Here is a 25,931-nt window from a genome sequence, read left to right on the forward strand (position 1 = left end):
TGTGTGGTGGCCTCCAGGCAAGGATGGGGTCTCTTTCTCTTGCAGTTCCTGACAGAGCTTACCAGACTCTTTCAAAAGTGCAGAACTTCGGGGAGTGTTTTCATAACGCTGAAGAAATGTAAGTTTTAAGTCTGCTACTGGATTAAAGAGGCGTTCGTCGAAGTCAAACTTACCGTTGTTAGCGTGTATTTTAAAAGATACAGTTGTAATTCAGAGTATCTGAAAACAACAGTAATCGTATGGACAAATCAATCATCTTAGCTGCAGTACCAATAACCTTGAAGTAAGACTGTATTTCAAACTGCAGGAAATATTGGGACTTTAATTATTAAACAATAATCGGAAATCCTTAGAATTCTATAAAAGGAGAATTATAGCATTGCTTTTGTGTGTTTATGTTTCTCTGGTTTCTGGCGAGCTGGCACTACTTGAGAAGTCAAGTGTCCTAGGCTGCAGTCTGACATGCATTTAAAACATACTGCTGCTCAAGCAGGCAGTTCATACAGCGTGTCAGGGCAAGGATTTACATTTTTTTCCTGGCAGATGTAGTTTATGAAACAGATCCTTCTGGGGTTACAGAGTGTCGTGGTTTAACCCCAGTCGGCAGCTGAGCACCACGCAGCTGCTCGCTCACCCTCCCCCCACCCCGGTGGGATGGGGAAGCAGAGCAAAAGTAAGAAAACTCGTGGGTTCAGATAAGAACAAGTAATAAAATAATAATAATAAATTGTAACGGAGAGTAAAACAACAAGAGAAAGAGAAAAAAACAAAAGCCCAAGGAAAGGAGGAAAAAAAAAAAAGGAAGCGATGCCACTGCCTGCTGACCGATGCCCAGCCAGTCCCTGAGCAGCGGTCGCTGCGCCCCAGCCAACTCCCCCCAGCTTATATACTGAGCATGACGTCATATGGTATGGAATACCCCTTTGGCCAGTTTGGGTCAGCTGTCCTGGCTGCGCCCCCTCCCAGCTTCTTGTGCACTTCCCTCTCTGGCAGAGTATGGGAAGCTGGAAAGTCCTTGCCTTAGTATAAACACCACTTAGCAACAACTAAAACATCAGCGCGTTATCACATTATCCTTATGCTAAATCCAAAACACAGCACTGTACCAGGAAGAAAATCACTCTATCCCAGCCGAAACCAGGACACAGGAAGGGGTCTGTGAACAATTTGGCAGCAGTATCGGTTCAAATGGCCTTAAATTTCAAGGTGTTTTAAAGATCTCCTCATGAGCAATTTTTAACATCTCGTGTCAGGAGGCATGCAGTGATTTTAGTGAAATATGAATAAACATTCTCTGTCTTTCAATACAGATGATGGCCGAACAAAACCAGTCCCACGCAAAGGCCATGTAGAAAGTTTCGAACCAGCAGACAATAAGTGTCTTCTAAGAGCAACTGATGGAAAGAAGAAAATTAGCACAGTGGTAAGTGACAACTTTGGGTTAGAAAGATTAGTGGCTCTGCTTGTCTTTTATTTGATGCCCCATATTCTAAGTGAAATTTGTCTTTACATTAATTTCCTGAGAACTACCCTCTTAATTCCAGAGAAGCCATATGGTAGCTAAACACACAGCTGAAGCTGGGATGCTGAAGTGTTAAACTTATGTGAAGTTTTAAGGTTTACAGTCAGTGTTACAGATGGGACAGTAGTTTATAGTTTTGCTCTGTATGCTGGATTTTGCTTCAGAATGGTATTGCAGGACAGCGGAAAGGGACTCTGCCTGTTTTCAGCAACCTTGGCTGTTGTGTTTTGAGTCAGGTGAAATTGTTTGGAGGGAAGGGGGAAACTGCTTCTAGAGACACGGGCAGAAGGACACATACTGCAGGTTCCAGATCTGCCCTGAGGACAAACGATGTGGCTCCAAGGAGAAGGGTCCTGCACACCTACACTCAAGCCTCAGGTGACAAAGAGGTAGTTTCCTATAGACCTCAATGGAATTACTGGAGGTTCTTACAACCCAGGAAAGAACTGAATTTTCCCAGACCTTGAAACAGTAGGAAAGGGATCCTTGTGTCCTGACAAGAATGTGTGGGCATGGGTAGACTCCTCTAAGCCTTAATCTTGCTTAGCATACCTACTTTTTTCTTATTTACAGAGCTATTTGTATTTCAGGGAATGTTAACTAGAAGTGAAAACCTGATGTGTGTTTACTTTGAATGAGAGATGGGGAAAGGCTTTAGCTGACTAGCTCTCCTCTGTGATGTGACCCAAGGAAAAATGTTACTTTGAGCAATAGTTGAGAGAATCTGGGCTGCAATGTATTTTTATGGCCCTACAAGTAAATAAAACCTTCCTTAGAAAGTTTCTTCACATTCTTCCCATTTGAAAACACATGGATTTGGGACAAATGGCCTCCAGAGGATTTTGTTAAGTAAGGAGTGTTTTCAGTTTCCTAAATCAGTGAAGTCCTATGACATGTCAGTACAGCCTACCTACCACTGAATGTGATGAGTTGATCCAACTGCTGCTAAAAAGAGATGGTCACTGGTGGGTAAACACATACTGATACTTGGTTTGTAATAAAGCCAGTGTTTTCTTGGTTAACCTCCAGTATTACTTTTGTAGGTGAGCTCAAAGGAAGTAAATAAATTCCAGATGGTAAGTTTTATATGCCTCTTATGTTTCTTTTCTGTAGGTATTGGGGAGTGGTCAGTAGGAAGCACTGGACAGCTGTGAACGGGTTGATTCAGTGCTGAACTGGCATACAGATTAACCTTAGACTACCCATCTATCTGTGTTTGTTTAAAAAAAAAATAATCCCGTTCTATTTTATCTAACTTTCTGCATTGGTTTAGAAATAATAGTTTCCCAGTGTAGGGTGTAAGAGCATGATTCTCTAACGGAGAAAATGCATTAGCATTATGTAAAATGTTACCTCTAGTATATTGTCACTTAAGTATTTGTTCTTTTAATTTGTTCCAATTGTTGTTTCAGGCATATTCAAATTTGCTGAGAGCTAACATGGATGGCTTGAAGAAAAAAGACAAGAAAAGCAAAAACAAGAAGAGTAAAGCAACACAGTGATGGAACGGTGTCCTACCATCACTATAACAGACCTTACCCTTGTCCAAAGCAAAGTCCATTTCTTTTTGAGTTACCACTTGTCTTTGGCTTTCCTTCCAGCAGGATACTGTGATGGGATCAGTACTTTCGTTTAAACTGAGAGTGGAAGGTGCTATCTGTGGATTGTTGTATGGCAGGAGTATTTACAGGGTTATACTGAAATAGCTTTACACTCAGCTGCCAACTAGTTTTGTACTTATACTGCTGTTTATTTTGTATTATACAAGTGGGCAGCGTAAAACCTGTTTGGGGTGTAACATAGGGTGAAGAGAAATGTACTGTACCAGGAGCAAAGTAAGACTGGAGCAGGAGTCTAAGTGACAGATGTCCAGTTTTATAGATAAGCCTCAGTAGTACTAGGGAAAGTGGGTGCCAATATATTATCAGGAACAGCAGCTTTCCTGTTTCTGTCTTATTTTGAGGGACGTGTCTACATGATGTAGTGCAGATATCGTTAAGGCAGCCAGCACAGTGCTTGAGCCAGCTGTGCTGACCTTGGCTTAGGGTTGGGGGGAGGGCAGGACTCTGCATCATGTTCCCTTCAGACATGGCTTAAAAATGCTCATGTCACCTAAATTTTTTTTTTTTAAACTTTATCCTTCAGTATATTCAGGGATCTGAATTTCCCTCTATTTCACATCTTAAAGTAAAGTAGCTCCTTCATATGAGCAGATGTAAAGGGTAAATACTTAATTGTTCCTATTAAACACAATAAGAAATGGATTTGGTTGTAATGACTGGTGTGACTTGTCTTGGTGAATTGCTAGGAATAATATGGTTATCTGTGCCTGTAGGATTCTCCCCTGATGCTACTGTGTTGGCTGTTAAAACTTTCACAGTTCTCAGAAGTTCTTGGGTTCATCTTTAAAGTTACCTTTTTATATATTAACTTTGCACTCCTCTTTGCTACAAGAAAGGGGCAGAAAAAGTAAGTAGGTATTTCTTAATGCAATGAGCCTGCAGTGCTAAGGGCAACCACTTGAGTTAGTTAAAGAAACAGGAGTAAGCTGTTTAAACAGACGGTACCAGGTGGGGAGGAAGGGTAAACACTTTTCTGCGTATTCACTCCAGTATTGTAAGTAGTTTGATGTGAAATATAATGCATAGGTAACTGTAGCTTCAAGAAGATAATTATAAGATTCCCATCACTACTGTGACTTTCACTTCAAACAATCTGACAACCCCTGTGAAGAAAGCTAGTTCAAAACTTTGGTTATACCTCTGCACATGCAGGTTACTGTTTCTCTTGGAAGTCTTAGGTTTAGGTCCCAAACAAGTTTTTCCTGTATCAGGTCTTATTTCATCTCCCAGGAAACTGCTGCTTGATTTGAATGCAAAAGTACAGGCAGGACAAGCACAGGCAGCCAGGCTTGCAACAACTCTCTCAGCTTGAAATCTACCATCTCTTATATAGAAATTAAAACAGTACGTTTAAAAAAAACAACCAAGAACAACATACAACCACAAAAAGCTTGTAATACATGTTTCAAGAAGGCTCAGCAGCCAAACCTTTTATTACATAAAAACGCTTCTTCAAAAAAGTTTAAAACAGTTTGTTAGAGCTGAAGATAATTCATCCTCTCTAATCCTTGAACTGAGTTTCTGATTTCAGTACTACTGTTGCATGTTGACATAAAAGGCATGCTGAAACTATTTAAAAAAAAAGTTTTACACCTGCAGAGCTGATAATCTCTTTTGTGGCATAAGGGGCAAGATTACATGATAATACATATCTGTGGCTGTAGTCAGACTTGCTCCTTAATTGCTTATAAAACATTTATTTCCACTTTTTGACATAAATTTACAGGTTTATGTTACACATGAAATTCAATCTGGACATATAAAAAGGCATTAGTTGCCTGTCTTGCATTATACAGCTTTTTGAAATTCCTTTTGACAAAACACTGTTAGTAAAAGCATCCCATAAATGATGCTTTAAGCACTAAAACAAAACCTTGTATTCGTCCCGGTAACTGTACAGGATAAGTGCAGGAACCCTGCAGAGGGAAGGAAAAGAGAGAATTTTTAAACTTTGAAGCTGCAGGTTCGAAAGCTACAATACCTGTGGCAAATCTTAGCAATAAGCTAATGGCAAAGATGCAGTAGCAAAGCAGTAAGTTTTAGTTCCTTTGGCTGTGACTGCAGTTTTCCCCTTCATTCTCTTTCCATTTATCTAGCCTGTTCAGTTTCCATTCAGTGGCCTGAAGGCTTATGGCTAAGCAGTGTTCTGTGCACAGGCATCAAATGGGAAAGGAAGACTTCATCAGGCACTGCATTACATTCACACCCAACATTGTATGGAATATTATTTGTATGTAGTAATTGGGTTCTGTTGCTCACATCCTTGCAAGCCACAGGAAGAAAAAAATGTTTCACTTGATACTTAGTTGCCTTAGTAAACATTAGCAAAGCTGCGCGAATTTTGGTGCTTCTCTAAGAAAAAGGAATCGGTCAATTTTTAGTCTCATTTAAAGGTTAAGTAGTACCTTCAAGCTGAACGTAGGTTTAAGAAAATGTATTATAAATGAAACCCACAATAGGACATAAATACCCAGGTCTCACTTAACTGTATCAGTGCATGCAACAGTTGAAAATTTGAGGCTTAAAACTGGATGTGCCCAGACTATCTGTTTCAGCCTTGCTGGCATCCAACAAGGAGACTACGAGTTGAACATAAATGGTTTTATGCTTAGAAAGCAGAAACAGGCTTTACTGTACATGTTTGGAGAGCATGCATCGTGTTTGCTTAAAGCTGGGCAGTCTGTCAGCTGTGCCAGATTCCCATTGTATTCCTTCAAAGCAGGAGGAATTAAATGTGCTCATGAGTTTTAAAAGGCAAGCTGAGTCCCTCCCATGAGAAAAAAGTGTTACTATGTAGTAGAATAGCAGTGTAGCTGAATGTATATAGTTGTTTGCTATTCAGTTTTATGAGCAAAGCAGCAAATGTGAGAACAGTGGGAATACGTTTTAGAATTTCTTGAAAAAACTTGTAAAAATGAAGAATTTACATGGCCAAGAATTTACATTTTACCACAAGCGAGGATTAGATGACCAGTAAACTCTTCCCATAGTACTCAAGGAACTATACGCATTTCCTGAATGATTCTTTTTTTCTCAGGGAGAGGGAAAAGGGAGGACAAATTAAGAGCAGCTTATTTAGTAAAGTTTGAATGCAGAAATAATGGAGATTTTTATGTACCTGTAAGAGCTTAACAAATTTACCTCTTTTCCATTTTGATACTGTAAATTTCATCACAAATTGCTTGTAAGTATGAACATCTCTGTTTTGGCCATCGTGACATCAGTTGTCTCACAGTAGCATCAAAGGCTTGTCTGTCTCCATCAAACTAAGAAAAAAAATTGACAAGGAACTATGATACAGTCTTACATTCTCACGAAGGAAATACTTCTCCAGATAGGATTCAGTCTTCTGAACATTGTGTAACGTCAATGCTCCTTAATTAAACAGGTTTCAAATAAAATTCATATAAACAACAGGTGCAACTTGGTTTTTTAAAATTTTAAGAAAATGTATTAAGAATTCAGTGATCAGTTTCTTGACACAGATAGTTTAGCGATAAAAAGGCATAAGCAATGAAAAGGGCTCTATCAATTTCGCAATGCTGGATAGAATATGAGAACTGTGGTGTAAGGGTGGTCAAAAGTGAATGATGCAAGCTGATCATGTGCGTTTTGTTGTTTTGGTTTTTTTTTTTTTTTTTTAAAGTAAAAGGTGATAAACTATCTCCATGATTTGGATAGACTGAATGAACTAAGTATTTTGAAAAGATTTTCAAATGTTTCACTGGGGTTTGATTACCAGACAAGCATTGCTTCATAGTAGCAGATGAAAGGTATGGAAGTACTACATCCACTTCAGGCAGGATGCCATTCTTGAGTTTGCTTTTTTAGGGGGGGGGGAGGCATCCATCTCTCCAGTAAGAACTTCTGACTTTAAAGCTACTGCTGTCATTGAAGGAAAGAAAAGAGCTTTGTCTTTGGTGGGTTCCCCCCCCCCTCATCGAGCAGTTTCTGAGTTGTTAAAGGTGTCAATATAATACTTATACATCCCCTTTTTCTCTTGGCTTCACTAAGAGATGTTTCAACTACTGTACTTGAAACAACTGCCTCTGTACTTTGGGTCCTCCTTCATTAACAGCTTCAAGAAACACCTTTGTGAAACTGCTATTAACGCTTACTGGTTTCTGAAAATGAGCAGTAAGACTTAATTTCCATTAACTATTCTTGGGGAAAAAACCCAGAGCTTTGGATTAGGACTCCCTGATGGTGTCTTCTGTAACTTGGGCGTTTGACAAAAAGATTTTTCTAGCCTCAGTCAAGCTCCTTGGGTAAAAAAATCCTTTCAAGTTTTAAAACCTAATTCAAACTCCTTGAAGGAGAAAAAATACAATGAGTGAATTTTACATTCCATTTCATTAGGAACAGAATTTATCATCTATTGTTCAATCAGAGTTTTAATGACAATACTTAATTGCTTACCTCTAATGATAAGAAGTGTATCGCAATTGCTTTTGGCAGATCTACCTGTAAAAATCAAGAAATCAATACTTAACAGTTCTTCTGTTATCAGTTTGCCAACTAGACATTAGCTATACTGAAGGGAGTCAGATTTTTTGATTTCCAAAGAAGCACTTGTGCTGATAGAACTGGGAATTTACAAAGGTTTTAAGCATTTTAAACAAACTGTCCATGACAGATTCCATTATGGAAAGTTCCAAATAGGAATAGGCAAATAGGCAGTATGTTTTCTGAAAGGCATATACCATTTTAAAGTCCTTTGTGACATGGTCAGCAAAGTCTAAAAGCTATACACAAACAAAAGCTATGTAAGAGCAAATCTAGCAGGAACAAGTTATTAAATCTACCACAGTAGTTAGCATAAGTACAGCTTAAGAATTTACAACTAAATACTTGTTAAATTTTGTTCTATGCAACTGTCCAATACACACAATTTGAGATAATTTTTGAGTATTAAAAAAAACATGCCATGGGTCATATTTAACCAGAAGTTTGGTTCATTTGGTTCTCTCTCAAGTGAGAAGTGAGGCTATTGGCAGTAGTTTCTTCCAGATAGCAACTGCATCATCCAATTAAATTAAGAATTTGAAATTAATTCAGGCTTCTGCCACATACTTACTGCTAAAATCTCAATCTCACTTGTTTTCTGTTGCAGGCTAGAAATGAATGTCTGAAGTCTTGTTTGCACCTGGTAACAAGAGATGGGCAAAAGTAAAATACACTGCTTCTGTGACACAGGCTGGGAACACTTATTTTCTGTTTCCTAGATGATGAGAACAGAAGAGGCTGCTTCTAACACAAGATGTAGATCAACATCACATTTAAACTAAAATTCACATTTAATATCATTTCCGGTAACAATTCCACAATAATCCTTGATGAGTAGACAGGAAGGAGACTGGGGTGGGGCTGAGCCACTCTTGCAGCAATGGTAAAGACTTGGTAATACTGGTACTGGACTAAAGCAGATAGAACTGCACGTTACAGTGTGAATTCTCGCATACATAGTAAAAACTGCCTTTCTGTTTCTGGGCGTTAGGTAACTTTTCAGAGGAATGTAAGAACCTGTGACTGGATACAGTGAATCATCTCTAGCTGAAGAAGGATGACTGATATGAAAGCCAAACCAAAGTATGGGTCACACCTTGTAACACTTTTTTCCAGAGCAAGCTAGTAATCCTGCCAAGGTAGCACTTTACAAATGCAGTTGCAGCCTTGCACTAGGTTGTCTTTTGTACACCTTGGAAAGATGCTGTTGTCCATTAAAAACCTGAAAACAGCAAGTCTGTTTAGCTCAAAGCTCAGAGAATAACATCCACTTCTTTATTTGGGTTCTGAGAACTATTTATAGGGGGGATTTTTTAATAAAAAATAGTTCTCCCCCCCTAGAGAACTATTTTATAGGGGGGATTGAACACCCAAATTTGGACTGAAAAGGGGATAAGATTACAGTTCCGTTTTACCATGTACTCTAAATATCTTGAAGCCAATAATCCTAAATAAGTAAACGCTGACATTTGTTTCTAGCATCATTTAGTCTTTTCTACGTTATTATAATACCACATTTTAGGCAGGGTTGTTTTTTTTTTTTCCTTTAAATCTGCAATTTTTTCTTAGGCCTTTAGTTTGAGACAACATAATGAAATACACAGAGCATCTGTTACAAACATACTACAAATGAGAAGTATGCTGGAACTTGCACCTTTAACACACTTCAGCATTTATTAAAAAAAAAAAAAAAAGGAAAATTCCAGAACCATGGTTCCTACTAAAATAAGATTGCTAATATGTATGTACAATAATGGCTGAGCCACAATGTCACAGATAATCCCCAGGATCCAAAATGTTAAAAAAGGTGGTCTTTGCCTTCAACCTTTTGTGTTGTTCATAGTCTATTCTTATGAATAAAGAACAAACAGGATGTATTCGTGTAAGTTAGGTAATAGTGAAAATATGAATTCTACCATTGGTTAACTTTTAAGGCTCACTTCTTAATACTTTTGATGTGTGTGTACCTGAATTTCTTGACGACGCCTGGCACTGGCAGATAATTTTTCAGGAGCTATAACACTAACATTAGGCACTACAAGAGTTCCATGTGATTCAAATACACCTAAAATGCAAACATGTAGTTTTAGATTATATTCTTTCTTTATACAAGAAGTAGCAAGAAACAGAAAAATTCACAAATATTAATAAGCTATGTATAGTATAGGGTTTGAAAAGCTGCTAAACCGCCCCCCCCCCCCGAAGTCAGTCAAGTAGATAGGATAGTGAAACGCAGGCATGTAAATTCTCAAATGCTCACTTATGACTTTAAAGGACTGGTTGGTAAGACTAAGAAATTTGGTATTGTACATCAGTGTTCCCTGAGACTAATAAAAGGTTCCAAATGGCTTGCAGAATTTTACAGAGGAACGTAGCATACCCAGTATGAAAAAAAAGAAAAGCTATTACAAGTATGAGGCAACTATTTAATGCTCTGTCCCATAGCAGACTCAATGACAAAAAACAATAAACCCCAGGCCCCAGCTCCCCCAGTCAACAGTAACTGAAATTTGAAATGGCTTACTCTGAAATCCAAATTGCTACTTCTGGTAATCTCCCCCCCCCGCCCCCCCCCAAGTTAAGCATGGCCACCTCTCTCCCTCACTGTTATGCAAGGCACGCAGGAGTGTTTCCTTAAAAACAACAATCACCACCACCGCCACACACTGTATCAGTACTTAATAAAATAATTATAAAAAATCCCAAACTTTATCCACACAAGTACTTAATATTATTCTTTATATACAAACTTCTATTATCAGACTAAGGAGTGCAAATCTGTAGCTAGAAATGTAAAGGCATTTTCATTTGAAGAAAAAAAAAAATCTTAATAGAACAGTAGGTCAATGTACTTGGGTCTCAACACTGTAACAATCACAGGTCATGTCATTTTTCATCATGATGACATTTACTTTCTCCTCAGCTAGGAAGTGTTCATGCTTTTTGGCTTTTCCCCCCTCCTGAACCACTGCATCAATGAATGCTTATATGGGGAATATTCTGTCTGTTGGTCTGAGTACTTATGTTGTCAGTTTGGAGAAAATTTCAGTTTTAGATCACTTGGAACAACATCTGAGATTAGGAGAAAGTGTCTCTAACCAGAGGCACTGCTAGAAAACATTTTCTTGCTCTGACTTTGGTAATACTTTTAAAATTTATGTTCCAGCAGTATTTTCTTATAAAACTGTTTTTAAGCAGAAAGAGAAACAGTTTGTATGTTCTATAACTAGAGACTAAATACCTGAAATATTAGTAAATGATCCCTTTTGATTTGGTACTGAAAGATTATCTGAAGTTTCTCTAAAAATAAACAAAGACAGGGAAACAAATTTACAATAACGAAGAAATACTGTAATAAGACATGGTTTCAGATCATCATACAAAGATACTTAATTTCATTCCAACAGATAAAGAAATTTATAGATACTTCCCAGCATGTATCTGCAGATTAAATTCTACTCTGGAACAGACAGGAAATCATACAAAATTACATTACAAAATCAGATCTAGAATTGATCTTTATGCTTTCTATGGATACAAAAAAAAGTGCTCCCCATCATGCAAGTGATTTAGATCCTAATACTAGAATATATTATGAGAATATTCTCTCTAAATGATTAATTTAATCTACAACTTCTTACAGGTTTCTGTGAGATAATACTAAAGTATCAAAGTAATATTTACACTTAAGATCACACATATTCAAAGAAGCTTTTGATAATTAGTTTGAATCCCCTTACTTTCCACATTCAGGACTCATTAACAAAGAATTTTGCCAGTATTATTACAATCATCGTTATTGCATTTCTCTGTTTAGTATTAGCAAATAGGGGTTTTTCTATATTCTGTTCTCAGGATCTAGAAATAAGGTAACTTCTAGAAAGAATGATTTTCTTTCACAGCTTCTAACAGATCCTGTAGATCTGTCACAAAACACATGAGAAGCAGGTTTAGTTGTGAAGTTAAATGCCAAGACTGGCTGAGGCCAGAAAAAGAATGAAGAGGTGGGTATCAGGAGACGTCAACCACCTGCACAAACTACTGATCAAGTTAAGCATTTTCTAGCTTAACGATTTCCTTTACTGTTAAGTCTATTCAGAAATACTATGGATCTCAAATCTGTTAGTTCCTGAATTCTAGTTTGCGTGACTAAACCATGTCTGTTCCTGCTGCCAGTACATACATACATGTATGTACACACATGTAATATACATAGATATGTGTGTAATTATATATCTACAAAGGGATATGTGTGAATGACAGCTGTACTGCTTATGCACACAGGTGTGACCGTAGCCTCTCCTGTGATTTCCGTACTAACTTCTACTGGTGACAATAAACAGTAATTTCAACAAAGAAAGGATGATGGGGTGTTGCTGTGTGTGTACCCTGAATCTTTGCCAGGTGTTACTTTCACTTGTGCCAGCCAAAGCACAAAGGTGTGCTACAATTACACCTTCATTTTTACCGTATCAACACTGCCTCAGAATGAAAGGGATTTGCTGCTTTACTTCTTTGATTACACAGTACATGAATGTAACGGACTTCTGGTCAGTAACAGGTTTGTACGGCAGGAGTGCCTGCAAGTCCAATACTGGTGTTCTAGTAGTATTTGAGCTGGATAACCACATGGCCTTTAATTTATGAAGCACTATGGATGTTTGAACGTAGCAGCAGCTAGGGAAATCAGTCTCTTTAGTCTCAATAGAATTCTATAACCAAGCCTTTCGCTTTCTTTTCCCCTCAAAAGGAATTCAGCAAAGTTCTTTATCAAGTAAAATCGTTTAACTGAGCATATCTTAAAATTATTTCATGAAAACAAACCTACATTCACTTCTGATTTTGACTATTCACGTTGACATGTTATGCTACTTACCTACTACATCTTTCGTCACAGATTTTAGTTTTCAGCTTCTGGATCAGGTGATCTACTAAGTCAGATTCTAAAATCCTTTTCTCCGTCTGTCTGTCTTTCTCAAAGGATTTCACCTATGATGTAGTTCAGTGGTTCTTAAGATTGTTGATTCTTAAAATAGCATATGAATAAACTTATCAAATTTAATCAAAACCAAACTGGATTATTCACCCGTTAAAGGTGAAGCAGTCAAAGGTAGAAAGCTATCATCATTACCAATCAATCACTGCCAATTAAATCTTTGATTGTTTTTTTTTTTTCCCAACCAACTAATTTCCTCTGCATTCCCAAAGCTTAAATTAGCTTGGCTACTTGTATTTAACATGTGCTAATTAATTTTTTAACAGAATGATTTGTAAGTGCAAATACCACATTAATAATAGCATATTTGGTTTTGGGCTTTTTTTTTTTTTTTTTTAGTTAAGGAATTATGTTAGAATAAGGCTTACCTTCCAGTTTGCAAGATTTAGACTCAAACATTCAAAACTTAGAATATCTGCTCCATCTTTACGGGGAAGAGATTAATCAGTAACACCACCATTCACCTCATTAGCATGTTCTTTGTTGGTTTTGCTTCAATAAAGCCATATTTAAAAGAATGCTCTGTAATAGTCTTGTGGAAGACATTGATATATAGCATTCTCATCATCAAAATCTACTAGTTCATACAGTCATTTGCTATCTCTGTTACAATGACAAGGAGAGTGAATAACAAGTGAAAAATATTTTAGTAATGCACATTGACTAGGTAACATGCTCATGCTGGATGCTGTCAAATGGTTACTTTTTTCTTTTTTTCAGTCAAAGAATAAATCTTTATTCAGGAATAATGATCCAGAATCAAGAATATTTTAAAACTTTTAACTTCTAAAAAGGTACCAGAACCACAGGCTGCAGAGCACAGAAGGCGGTAATTCATGTTGTGACACAGTCCAGTCTTTCCCTCTTAACCTTAGCTTACAGAGATGAGGAGTGTGGTTCAGACTCTGCCTGTTTGAACTACATGGATTTTTTTAGATTTACATTTTAGTTATATTTGTTTTGTAATATGGAAAGCTGCCAACTGAAAGATCACTGAGTCAACTAATTCATTTTGTAGTTCAAAGAAATCAGAGACAACAGAAACCTTTTTCCACATAAAGACACCGATGACTCGAAGTCAAGCAATGTTTGCACTAATTTTTGGACTTCCCTAGAGGAAAGGAGGTCTGTGAATAACACTGTTACGGAGGGATAAAAAGCAGGCTTCTTCAGCTACTACTTGGCAACTGAAAGTGTATTTACTTGAATTCCATCTACTTAAAATACTTTATTGAAAATAATAATGATCGTAAAAAAAAAAAAAAAAAGAAATGTAGAACAACAGATTATAAATCTGAAACACCATCAAGCATCCTCTGGTCCACACTTACCTTCACATGACTTCCTTCTTTACCTGACACAAGAGCCACATATGTAATCCCAGAGCATCTGCAATATTCCTGCAGTTCTTCCTGGGACTAAAATGGGAAGAAGGGAAAGGGGAATGGGACAGAAATTTGACAGATTATAAAATGATCACTTAAGTAATCAAAGTCTCCTGTCCTTAATTAAAAAATAACTCTGTATGCAGCGGTTACACTGATTATATAAGTTTCTGAGAGAGGAAAGCTTTATTAACAAGTCCAGGAGGTGAAACATCATTATGCATGTATTTATCCACCTAATGCTCCTTAAAAACTGAAATCTGTCTAAGTCTACACTAGACAGAGAGAATGCCTAGGCCCTGCAGTCCTGGTTCCCACATGGAAGGGCCAGCTGGATCTAGAAGTGCAGGGTCTAGATAACTGTAAAAATGTGCATAAAAACTGATGTGTAACGTCAATCAAACAGTTACCACCCCACTGCCTGCAACTTCTAGTAATAGCTCAGTCCTGCATGACTGGTACTCTGTCATGAAAGCTGACCTCAGCTGGGTTTCATGTAAACCTGAGGCTGACTTACATCATTCTCAGTGCTGAGCTTACCGAAGGGCTTGCTATGCTGACTTAGCAGTGGGTTGCAGGACAGCATTAGACAGAGGCAAGAACTACCCAAATCTTCATTCCTTAAGAATTGCAAAAAGAAGAGAACCCAGGGTGATCATAGGAAAAGCATAATCTGGATTTTTTTCAATTCTGAGGGATTGAAACCATCAGAAATGTTATGACAAAAGACTACAAAAAAGTCAGGCAATTAAGTGAGTGAGCTCAAAACTGTCTGCTTTGCAGCACGTGACTCAGAATGGGCAACTGCACAGTGTTTCTTTTGTTAGTCACCAACTGGCATACTTGAAGGTGAACCAGACTCATAATCCTCAGGTAACTGCCACCACTATTAAAAAGGACTTCAGCATTGCCATGTAGCTCACTACTCCAGTGAGGCAGTAGTGGCTAAAGGTCTGCTTGGTTTCAGTTGGAGAAAAAAGGGCACAATTCAGCTTGCCACTTTCTCTCCCTTCTGCCATACATCTCTCCAGGGACCACATGGGGACCCCATAGCATATCTAGTAGCTCAGTTTACTAAACTGTTTTTCTAACAGTAGAATGACGTCAATATTCCCTCTGTACCTGATAGTCTTCAGCCATCTGGATATATTTAAGAGTTGATGCTACTGTTCTGTTCTGTTCCAGACATGCACTTTCAGGGCATCCCCAATTCAGGGATGCTATTTGCAGCCCTCCTTGAAAGGAAAATTTATTGCCTTCACTGGTACAAAATATACTTCTGCTTTGAAGCATCCTCACTTCACTTAATTGGAGCTAACTGGCCTCATTTTAAATTCATTATGCTTCTTTCCCCCTTGACTTCACTAGGCCTTGGACTCCACACTTGGTGTATAATTCGGGAAGGTCACTTAATTCCTCTGTGCTCTGAGGAGCGCATAAAGATCCTCCATCACACTTTTAAACATGCTGGGAGGTAGAGAGGAAGAATGCTGCAAGGCCAGTGAGACTTTCTTAACATTATTGTATCTGAATAGCACCCTACATGCTCAGTTTTATGAGTATGTAACTCAATAAAAACTAGAAAAAATTTGAAAAAGGATGGTCTCAAGCTTCACTAATCTTAGAGAACAACAATATAGTTAACACACGGAGATAGAGATTCTACCTGGGACCAGTCATACATTATTTCGGCTGGAATTCCTGCAGTCCAGAGTTTCTGAACAATATTGATAGCTCTAGCCATTGACATCTGACCAACGCTTACAACCAGCAGGTCACACGAGCTGACAGAAACCTGAAGGGAAAGTAAAAACAAGGGGAACAATATTAGCCACAAGATCACCTTTTCCCCTTCGTAAGGTAGTTAAAGTAACAAAGAAGGATAAATACACTAATGTTTTTCAAAATGCATCAAGCTGAAAAAAAGGGGTTAGATCCACCTGTTTTTAGAACCACAATCTACCTAAGCATGTTTGAAAGTCACTGAAGCTTAATCTTGGATGAAAAGCATCTGCACAACCTCAGCTTGCAAAATATCCTAGCCTATTCTGTTCTTTCCTTGCCACTCTGCTTAGCAATTTTAATTTATTCTTACAAAGAAAAGTTAATAAAATACACATTCCACAACCAAGTGAAATTGTGTGACGCTGTACAAAGCAGTCCATTTTCTTAAGTTTCTCTCCATCTCCACCTTCTATACTTTTATAACAGAAGAAGTGGTAGGGGCGAAGTAACACTTATTAGCTAAAATATACAGTTGTACTCTTCCATCTGAAACAATGCACAGGCTGAGATAAATGTCCCATTTAAATTAAAAATAAAAGGGTATAAAGTCTGAAGATCCTCTCTTCCCCTAATTCTTATTTTACTAAATAATTCTATGTAGAGAAACACAGAAGAAAACAGGTCATCTTGATGTTTGCTCTCTGTTTCAGTATGGTATTATTTTGGAACACATCTGAACATCTTATTTTTTGCCCATCTGTGGCTACAATTAGGTTAACTGAACTGTCAGGAGTAAAACAAACAAACAAAACTCCCCACCTCCCAGAAAAGAGACTTACAGAATCCTCCACACTGGAAACAGCAGCAGTTATTTTATCTATAGCTATGCTGACTCCAACAGCTGAAGGAACTGGTCCTACCGTCTGTGGCCCTCTAAATTGGGGAATCTCAAAACAAGACAAAAACAAAATGGAAGACCCAAACTGTTATCTTTGCAAAGTGTTAAAAAGGTTTTTAATTTTTTCATTGTTTTTTTAAAAAAAAAAATCTAAATTCATTAAAAGAGGTGAGCACATACCAGATGATCGTATCTGCCCCCTGCAGCAAGGATTTCAGGCACAGTTCTTTGTCTTCTTTTGATGTATGCTATAAACTGAAAGATAATACCATTGTGCTGCTGTATTTTGTAAACTAGTCCCAGATTTATAGAAACCTGTAAAATAAAAATGAATATGTGTGCAAGACCCTTACCAATATGACCAGTTAATATAATTAATTTCCCATTAGCAGTATAGATTGAAAACACTGTTCTCATGTAAGGAACACATATGGAAACACTCCTTATCTCCAAAAATTTAAAATGCAATTAAAAATAAGGAAATGATGCTTTAATCTTAAAGCAGCCCAAAAGACCTATAGCACAAAACCCAAACAGCAAGCCTCAAGGAAGGTGGAGGACAGGAGGCCTTTAGTAGTCATCAGCTTTTTGTATTTTTAAAATATTTATAGTTTGTTTCAAAATTTAAAAAAATCCTTTATGTTCTAGGTAATGTCTTCAATCTTGGTTGGGGGGGGGGGGTTTGAAGTCTGCATGTCATTAGATAGAAATTAAGCCAGAGACTTCTGACTGGAAGAGGTCTTATTCTTAAAATGCGTTTGTTTGTTTTTTTTAAATAAAACAACCAACCAACCAACCAACCAACGCCAGTATTATTACTTGCCATCAAAAGACACTGATGTGTTTTTTCTACTCCAAAATATCATTACTTTGTTTCCTGGCTAATTACAAGGCCCAGCAGCCTATAAATCCATTAACTTATCAGCAGAGTATTTTACAAACCTGAAGTTTTATTCCAAGTTGCTTTAGCAGACCAATGATTTCCTCTAAATCCTTCATGCCATGCTTCAACAGCTGAGTGACACCTGGCTTTTGTTTTATCATTGTGTTTAAAAATGGAAATACATTACTTGCTTCTCCCTTCTGCTCAATGAATCTGTAGAGTCGAGAAAGCTAAGAACAAAAATCAAATAAAAGACATAGGTAGCACCACTGACAGTGCTCATAATAGGTCACATCTAAAAAAATGAAAAATATTTGACTTGGTGTGAGTAAAATATCTGCCTTTTTTGCTTGTTTTGCCCAGCAGCCTGTTTTTACCTAGTGAGTTGAGGAAAGGAATGGACAGGCACAAGTCTCATCAGGGTGTCCAGAAGTTAACCTCAACTCTTTATGCACATTCATCAAGATTTGCAGACAATATTTTTTTTTAAAGTTTCTGTCAGTTTCCTTTACTAAATACCACTGTACAGTATTCTGTTTACCTTTTAATTGTTTCCACAGTCTGAAAAACATGTTTAAAAGAAGAAGGAAGCTTGGACAGTTGCAATACCGACTTCCGGAGAGAACAGAGAACAAAATCAGACCACTTCCAAAGACACTGGTCTATTTTGAACAGCAGATGTTACAGTTGGTTGTTTTTTTTTTTTCCTCTCCTTACTCTGGTTGATTAAATTGCAAAGTAAATAAAATATTACTGACTTATGGCAAGTTACAGGGAAATTAACACTGAATTAAAATTACTTACATTATTTGATGTGAGAGAAAGATTACAGAATTTGGCTTCTACTTCTCTTTTAGTTAGCTTTTCAGTCTGCAAGAGAAACAGATTCAAAGGTATTCAACAACTGAGTTACCAAAAAAAAAAAAATTACTATTGCTGAGAAGAATTAAAATACAACTTTCCAATATCTTTAATTAAAGGTTGCACTTACAAACTGCAATAATACTGTGAAAAAACAAAAACAATGAATAACATTTTCCAGCAATCTTGTAGTGAGGCTATATTCGGCTTGGTTTCAAGAAGCAACAAGAAGTATAAAAATACCAACTTTGTTGAAAAGCACTTCTACATAAATACTGAAATGCTTATCTAAATTAATAAACAAAAAAAAGAATAAAATGAAAGGAAATAAAAAAGGCACTTTGTTGGGATTTAAACACTACCTTAATTATTCAAATTAATTTAATCTATTTTCTGTACTTATAAGGTAGAAGAGACTAACATGATATCAAGATACATTTTAAAGTTTTTATTGAATAGTCTACCAGATCTTAATTATAAAGGTAATTCTCTCATACACATTTCAAAATCACCTTAAAACATCCCAATCCAGAAGTAACAGAAAAGTAATTAATCTAAGTTTACAGCCCAAAGATAGCCAGCCTTTTTATATATCAACAGGATATTCCTTGTTACTCTGGCAATGGTACTCATTTTTAGAAATGGCTCCACGAAGTAAGATACTCTACAGCGATGATTACAGAAATTAGATTAATAACTAATATCTTACCACAGCATCATACAGAATGATGTAGACTTGATTGAGTTTATCCTCTGGTATCCCACAGTACAAAAGTATAGCTTTCAGTAAGGCAGTGTGGTTCAAGTAGATACTGTAATTTCTTTCCTAATGAAGGGTAAAGAAAAAAGGAAGAAAGAAAGAGAAAAGTTTTACTTGCATTCCATTTTGCTTAAAAAAAGAGGTTTCCTAAACTTTAATAATAGTTCAAAACTAACTTCAGACCTCTCCTTCCACCACCCTACCTTCCATCTATAACTAAAGAATGGCAAGGCTTGTCCCATTCTACAATAATCACTTGCCTGACAGAAGACAGATGTTATTTCAGTGGCACTGTAAGGATTCAATTAATATTTCCTTTGCACACAAACCTATGCTTCATTTTAAGTTTACCTATGAAACATATTTTTGATTTAAATGACAGTGTTCTGTAACTAACTATCGATAAAATGTGAAAACAGTTCTGTACTTGTTAGGGTTAAAGGAACTATCCTTTTTAAACACATTAGACTAAATATTTACTTAGATTAAAATTTTAGGATGGAAAAGACAGCAAAGGGGATGATTAGAGAATCTACCTGTAGCACTGAAAACTCTTGAATGATTTCTGAAATGGCATAAATTGTTTCTGCTATAGGCAAAAAGCTATTTCCAGTAGATGTAATGATGTCAAATGCACATTCTAGGAGTTCTTTGGGATGACAGCGGTCTAACTTCCGAGGTCTGAAAACTCGTTCTATACAGTATCTAACAGAAACATTGAAAAAAGAATCAGCATCTTCAGTGGTCACTGTCATAAAGCATGGCATCTGCGCAAAACGTCATGTCTATGCCCCTTACCTTTTCAAGTTTGATATGTTATTTCTAGCTACAAATCTTGCAAAAGGAATCTGAAAAACAGAATACATGAAAATTGTTGAAATAAAACATTCAGTCTGACTAGGCTCTGAAACTGGAGATGAATTACTACCATGCAGTTACACTTGTACTCTCACGTGTAATAATACCTTAAATATTTGCCATAGCCAAGTAGTATTAATCCAATCATCCTTGCTGCAAGTTTTAAATAAAAACATCCCCCCCCCCCCAAGTTCCTAGAAGAGCTTAGAGGGACACAAGGACATTTCTTAATTACCCTAATGCATGCAAAATGCATCATAAATTGACTATGAGCATATTAAAGTGTACAAGCAGGTATTTTGCTGTTTACATAAAGATATAAAGGAGTATTTTTTAAGTAGTCTTTGGTCAGCACATTTTCCAAAACAAGTAATTCCAAAAGAAAGATTGATTTTGTAGATCCTGCACAAATCCTTAACTGTGAATCATATTGTATAGCTTGATGTTATAAATGCAAAGGAAGGGTGAGTCAAACTGACCTTAAATTAATGAAATGGAATATGAAAAGTCAGGTTCTTTAACCGTCAATAAGAAGCAAAAAATATAAACTTAGAGCATTTAGGTGTTAATTTAAGTGCAAGGTAATTAATTAGGCCAACACTGCGTATAAGTGGGTATTACTGATAGAGGAATCCCAGACAATAAAATTTGAACTGCGCAAACAGCAATTCCTCTCAAGAGTACAGTGATCCTTGACAACGTCTGTTTGAGGAAGATAAAACTCGACAGACTGTTACCCATGTTCTCTATAAAGACATATAAATAAGAAAGGGATGGGAATATTAGAATTTTCACTGGCCATTGGAAAAGTCGTTTCTCTTATATATGTAAGAAAAAAAAAACACAAAAGAAATAAACGAGCAGCGACATCTATCACATTTATAATATGGCATTATTTTCATCTGTGTTTAAAAAAAAAAAGAAGAAAAAAGAAAAAAAAAAAAGTCTATTTCTTCTCTACGTGGCCAGGGCTCCAGCTGTCAAGACCGGGAGTACAGCATTAAGGAATACAGGAACAGACACCGAAAGATACACTACGTCAGCAGTCAGAAGAAGCATAAGCCTAAACCAAATTTGTGACTAGTGAATCAAAGGTATCTACAAACACCACAGCACTCTTCAAACCCAGCTTTGCCTGCAGAGATGATACTACTTACTCTGAGGTCATAAGGAAGCATTACCAGCATCCCACTGTGATCCATGAAATATGAAGCTTCATTATGTTCATATAGTTTTTTATTTCTGGGCATTAGCAGTGGAGTATGCAGCTTGATGGCTCCTGCACAAAACCAGCAAAATACTATTATCTGCCATTTCAGAAGTAACATCTGCTCTTTACAAGCTCATGAACACCCTTGCAGGGCGTGATAATCTCAACCAATACCTTTTAAAAATTACATTATTTTAAGTGTCCTTAATAGACTTTCCTCTTCCACTGTTTAAAGAAAGCCATCAAACAAACTTTGATGTCCTATCTTGCATGCTTCTTGCGCTCAGCAGGCAGCCCACAGAGAAACAGAGGAGAACTGCCAATTCCACAGCCCCAGCAGAATCCTTACCTTGCCCTCCCTCTTTAAACACCACCTTTCACAAAAGCATATGTACGAAACAGATGAGAAACTCTACAGATACCAGTAGTACTGTTTTGGTCTAGAGGCACTTCCACAGAGAACAAATATTGTTCAGACATGTTGCATTCTGTGTCTCAAAAACGTACTAGAAATGTTTATAGTTCACTTTAAAACCTCATAAATACCTTTTTTTCTGGCTATATTTTGCAACCATCTATCTGTATGAACCCAATCTTCATTGAAGCCTTACTATTAATATCACTAATCATGAAAAATACTTTCCTGTTTTAAATTATCTACCCATTTTCAAACAGCTATTTTATTATAGAAGCTTTACTCACATCTTCAATTAGATTTCAACATAAACATTAGGGGGGGAAAAAAAAGCCCCAAATACAAGGAAATGCTTCTAACCATTACAGACGGCAGATACAACCTAATGGAAGAAATATATATCCAACCCCCCCCAGTTTTCTTCCAAAAGAATGAAAACATTTCAATCTATAAAATGCTGACCAACATTTTCCAAAGTCTGCCAAGCTTTAAACTGGGGATGTGGGGGGGATAAAACTACCTTCTCCTTACTTGACTTCGCGTTTCTCAGTTTCTCATTCTTTTGTATTGCCAAACCCTGATTGCGGTTAATCAGATTATGATATATTACAAAATCTCCCAGTTTCTATTTTAAAATTCTCTATTTTTATATGAAATAGTATTATGAATGCCTATAAAAATACAATTTGTAACATTTCAAATGTGACAGTGTGTGCATAAGTTTTCTTCCTCTCTTAAAAACTAATTTTAAGCAAATACTAATGACTGGATAGAGTCCTGGAAAGAAAAACCATCAAAGACTATTAAACCATGACACCAGCTCTGGCTCAGGAAGTTCCTGAACAGCAAATCATTGCTAAGAGCAGTATCACTGAAAGTACCACTGTACACTCACTCTGTTTCCCTGCTGTTTCTTAGGCCATTCCCACTCTGGCTATGTTCAAAGAGAGGTTACTGTGCTACATGGATGCTTGGTCTTTCACTATAGAGCTATCCTTATATTCAGATCTAGATTTTACGTAACACTCCCTACCTCTTAACAGCTCATACAGATTTACCAGAACCACCAAATACATTCAAAGATATGATTAGGATTTTTCCCTGTTCTTTCTGTAGAAAATTTAAATCATTCAGATTTGAAGTTAACAGCTATTACTGGGACGCCGAAATAACAGCAAGAAAAAAAAAGTAGAACTTCAAATGATATGCAACTACTGAACATACTTTCCGACTCATGTGATAGCAGTAAAACCATTCTGTTCTCCTAAATCCATTCAATCACGAAAAAGGAAATGAACGACTTTTGTAACAACACCCACCGTGTCTTTTAAATATCCGGCTGACAACCTCGCATACATGCTGCTGTATCTTGGCTGCCCAAATAGAAAAACTACCCTGAAACCATCACAAATAAAAAGTACACATATAATTCAATTCATATGCCATGAACACTCCATGTAATATAGGCAATCATTCCATGTAATACAGGCAAATAAGCATTCTGCTATCTCGTTCCACTATAATAAATTGTAATGAAATAACTGTAAATACAAAAAAATTTAATAAAATAATTGTAATAAAAGATAACTACACCTATACAAAGCATTGTTGTACTGTGTTACCTTGTTTTTCTTTAGATTTAGGAAGATTTAAGGGTTGAGAAACCAAGAAAGATTACTTTGATTGCCATGATTAGAAAGGGAAGAAAACAGTCAGAGACAACACATTCTGTTGGCAATCAGATGCAAGTACCATTAGTTTGACAGAAATTCAGAGTAAAGAAAGTAATCATCTGGACATAAGCTTAAAGCTTTAGCTACTACAATCAAACACTGCTCATTTCTTCATTGAAGAATGAATGTAAGGTTCAAATGGTAAGTGGTTATTCAAGCCCACGTAGTACAAATTGTAGCTTTAAATGGGAACTAATGCGAAGGTTAATCTTAAGAGATAATGCAATTCTCCAACAAAGGAAAAAAACACACCCATGCATCCCCTGAACACCTACAAACCTTCAGCATATCACTGTCATAGGTATAGTCTATAGCTGGAGATATACGCTGTGAAAATATCTGACTCATCATAGTCCGGTAGGCCTTTCCATCCACATTTGCTAAGGTATGGTGGAGTACTTCATGGAGTTCAGACTCTTCCATTTGTGGTGGTGGAAGATGTTCACTTTTTAACAGCTCCACAGCTGTTGGTCGTGCTGCAGGATCATGGTTCAGAAGCCATGTAATAACCGATCTCTAAAAATTAAACCAAATTTTATAGTTTAGAAAAATTGTATATATTAGCAGTATTTACAACAAACCTCCTAGTCACATCACACTAATAAAAAAATTATGAGACTCTACAGGGGACAAAAAAAGCAGGATCTGAATCTCTGGGGTGGATATTCTTTGCTTATTAAATTTAAATATCTTTTATTGTGTTATTATCTGAATAAAATCTACTAAAACACAAAAATTATTAGAAATGTGCCTCCCAGGATGACAAAATATGTAGTATCCTTTGTTGTTCTATGTTATGCTAGCTCTGGCATCTCTTTATCAACAAAGTTAAGAGAAAGCAGAATCATAGGCATAACAACAAAGATTTGAGAGTTATGGGTATCAAAGAAGGGGGAATCTTCCTGGCATATTTCAGTAAACCGTGCAAGATGGAACCATTCTTATGGTACTAGTAACCGGCAGATTGCTGTTTCACGGGTATAACAGACAAAAAGCTAACACTAAAGGTCAACAAAAGAGTCCACTAGCGCAAGAAAAAAGTCATCTAGATGGTCCAGAAAAGATTTACACTGCAACTTATCACTTCATTTCTCTGCCACGGAGGCATCCAGAACAGCTCTTGGCAGCTCTTTTCAAACTCAAAGCAGTCAATTTAGCTTGCACACCTCTTTCTGCTCTGTGACACAGATTTCTTTCAGAAGTTTAAGTTAAGAGTTAAACAATATAGCTGCCATTTGTCTGAGCCTAAAAAGTCAAAATTGTCCCTCAGAGCTTAAAAGGTATGCCAGTGAACTCCATATTTCTTTATGACTGTGCTCAGGGAATTTTGTAGATAAGTATATTTCCACGTCAACTTAGTATATTCTTTTGAGATTCCCCCCCCCCCTTACTTTGTTCTAATGTCATGTAACAAGAACTTGGCAGAGATTACTGATTTAAAATTAAGTGGGAAAAACGATAATTAACATTTCTTGACAGGGAATACCTAATAGTTAAAATGTCTTCAAAATTACCTGCTTTGCATGCTTGACTTCATCAAAGTCTTTAGGAAATACAATAGTGGGCTATAAAAAAAAAAAAAAAAAGCCAAAACCAAAAAGCACATTTGAATTATAACAGGCAGTCCAGCTTGCTCAGGCTAGTCTTATTTTTAAGTTCTACATATTTAAACAGAGAAACTAAGCATTTTTATTGCCCATGGGGAAAAAAAAAAAACCCAACAAACAAACAAACAGAAAAAACCACATGGCAAATTTAGTTTGAAGAGCTATAATGAAAAAGAACGTCACTGAAATGCTTTTATGATACTTTGTACAATGAAGATACAACCCATAATCTCAAGCATTTACCAACTACAAATACCAACTGGTTCCTGAGAGAGACCCACCAGGTCTAAACCTAGGTGTACTAAAGCCATGATGTCTTTATCTGACTTTACACCTCTAATGTTTTGCACTGTAAAAATTAATTTCACAGATAGAACACTGACTGATGGTAATACCATTAGGGAATCCACAGTGCATTAAGGGAATATCAGTACCAGCTCCAATTTTATTGTTCACTTTTCATTATATAAACTTTTTTTTTTTTTTAAGCACTCCCTGTGGAAACATTTTTGCTCTGTATTGCATCCTTTTACTTCTATTAACAAGCTATTTGATGCACAGAATCAGTATCTTTTATACCTGTGTACTTACCAGTCTTAGCTGACCAAGAACAAAGATCCTTTCTGATGCAGTACTCATGGGATGGTAAGACATTTCAAAGAATATTATACCCAGACTGAACAGGTCCGCTTTCTACAGAAGAAAGAAATGGAAACTTAAATGTAGTATCTGTGAATTCTCTGCAGAAGATGATAGCAGAGAAAAAAATACTGTTTTGGTTAAATTTCACAGTATATTACAGCTGGAGAGAGGGGTGGGGTTTTTTGTGGTTTTGTTTTGGTGGGTTTTTAAAAATTATTATTTATTTATTGCTAAATGACACAATCCATTAAGATTTGGTAGACTTCAATGCCTTCCATCATCACAGCACTGCCATGACATAAAGGACT

General features: G+C 36.7%; 2 protein-coding genes across 2 annotated transcripts in view; one reads left to right on the plus strand and one right to left on the minus strand.

Moving 5' to 3' along the window:
• The window catches only part of SRP14 (signal recognition particle 14kDa (homologous Alu RNA binding protein)), a 5,570-nt gene extending 1,774 nt beyond the window's left edge, over window positions 1–3,796 (plus strand). The window contains exons 2-5 of the mRNA XM_009321001.1: window positions 46–118; window positions 1,311–1,423; window positions 2,566–2,598; window positions 2,935–3,796. Of these exons, the coding sequence (XP_009319276.1) occupies window positions 46–118; window positions 1,311–1,423; window positions 2,566–2,598; window positions 2,935–3,024 (309 nt within the window). The 3' untranslated portion in view covers window positions 3,025–3,796. The remainder of the gene's footprint in view (window positions 1–45; window positions 119–1,310; window positions 1,424–2,565; window positions 2,599–2,934) is intronic.
• Window positions 3,797–4,562: 766 nt separating this feature from the next.
• The window catches only part of EIF2AK4 (eukaryotic translation initiation factor 2 alpha kinase 4), a 47,870-nt gene continuing 26,501 nt past the window's right edge, over window positions 4,563–25,931 (minus strand). Inside the window, exons 21-41 of the mRNA XM_009321002.1 lie at window positions 25,573–25,674; window positions 24,889–24,939; window positions 23,654–23,890; window positions 22,961–23,036; window positions 21,174–21,295; window positions 19,957–20,006; window positions 19,695–19,863; window positions 19,108–19,224; window positions 18,342–18,407; window positions 17,597–17,767; window positions 16,835–16,969; window positions 16,596–16,703; window positions 15,698–15,826; window positions 13,978–14,064; window positions 12,527–12,639; window positions 10,892–10,950; window positions 9,618–9,715; window positions 8,222–8,290; window positions 7,564–7,608; window positions 6,286–6,410; window positions 4,563–5,060 (exon numbers count right to left, since the gene is read on the minus strand). Of these exons, the coding sequence (XP_009319277.1) occupies window positions 5,006–5,060; window positions 6,286–6,410; window positions 7,564–7,608; window positions 8,222–8,290; window positions 9,618–9,715; window positions 10,892–10,950; window positions 12,527–12,639; window positions 13,978–14,064; window positions 15,698–15,826; window positions 16,596–16,703; window positions 16,835–16,969; window positions 17,597–17,767; window positions 18,342–18,407; window positions 19,108–19,224; window positions 19,695–19,863; window positions 19,957–20,006; window positions 21,174–21,295; window positions 22,961–23,036; window positions 23,654–23,890; window positions 24,889–24,939; window positions 25,573–25,674 (2,184 nt within the window). The 3' untranslated portion in view covers window positions 4,563–5,005. The remainder of the gene's footprint in view (window positions 5,061–6,285; window positions 6,411–7,563; window positions 7,609–8,221; window positions 8,291–9,617; window positions 9,716–10,891; window positions 10,951–12,526; window positions 12,640–13,977; window positions 14,065–15,697; window positions 15,827–16,595; window positions 16,704–16,834; window positions 16,970–17,596; window positions 17,768–18,341; window positions 18,408–19,107; window positions 19,225–19,694; window positions 19,864–19,956; window positions 20,007–21,173; window positions 21,296–22,960; window positions 23,037–23,653; window positions 23,891–24,888; window positions 24,940–25,572; window positions 25,675–25,931) is intronic.

The sequence above is a fragment of the Pygoscelis adeliae genome, unplaced genomic scaffold (assembly GCF_000699105.1).
Source record: "Pygoscelis adeliae isolate BGI_AS28 unplaced genomic scaffold, ASM69910v1 Scaffold3, whole genome shotgun sequence".
Taxonomy (NCBI): domain Eukaryota; kingdom Metazoa; phylum Chordata; class Aves; order Sphenisciformes; family Spheniscidae; genus Pygoscelis; species Pygoscelis adeliae.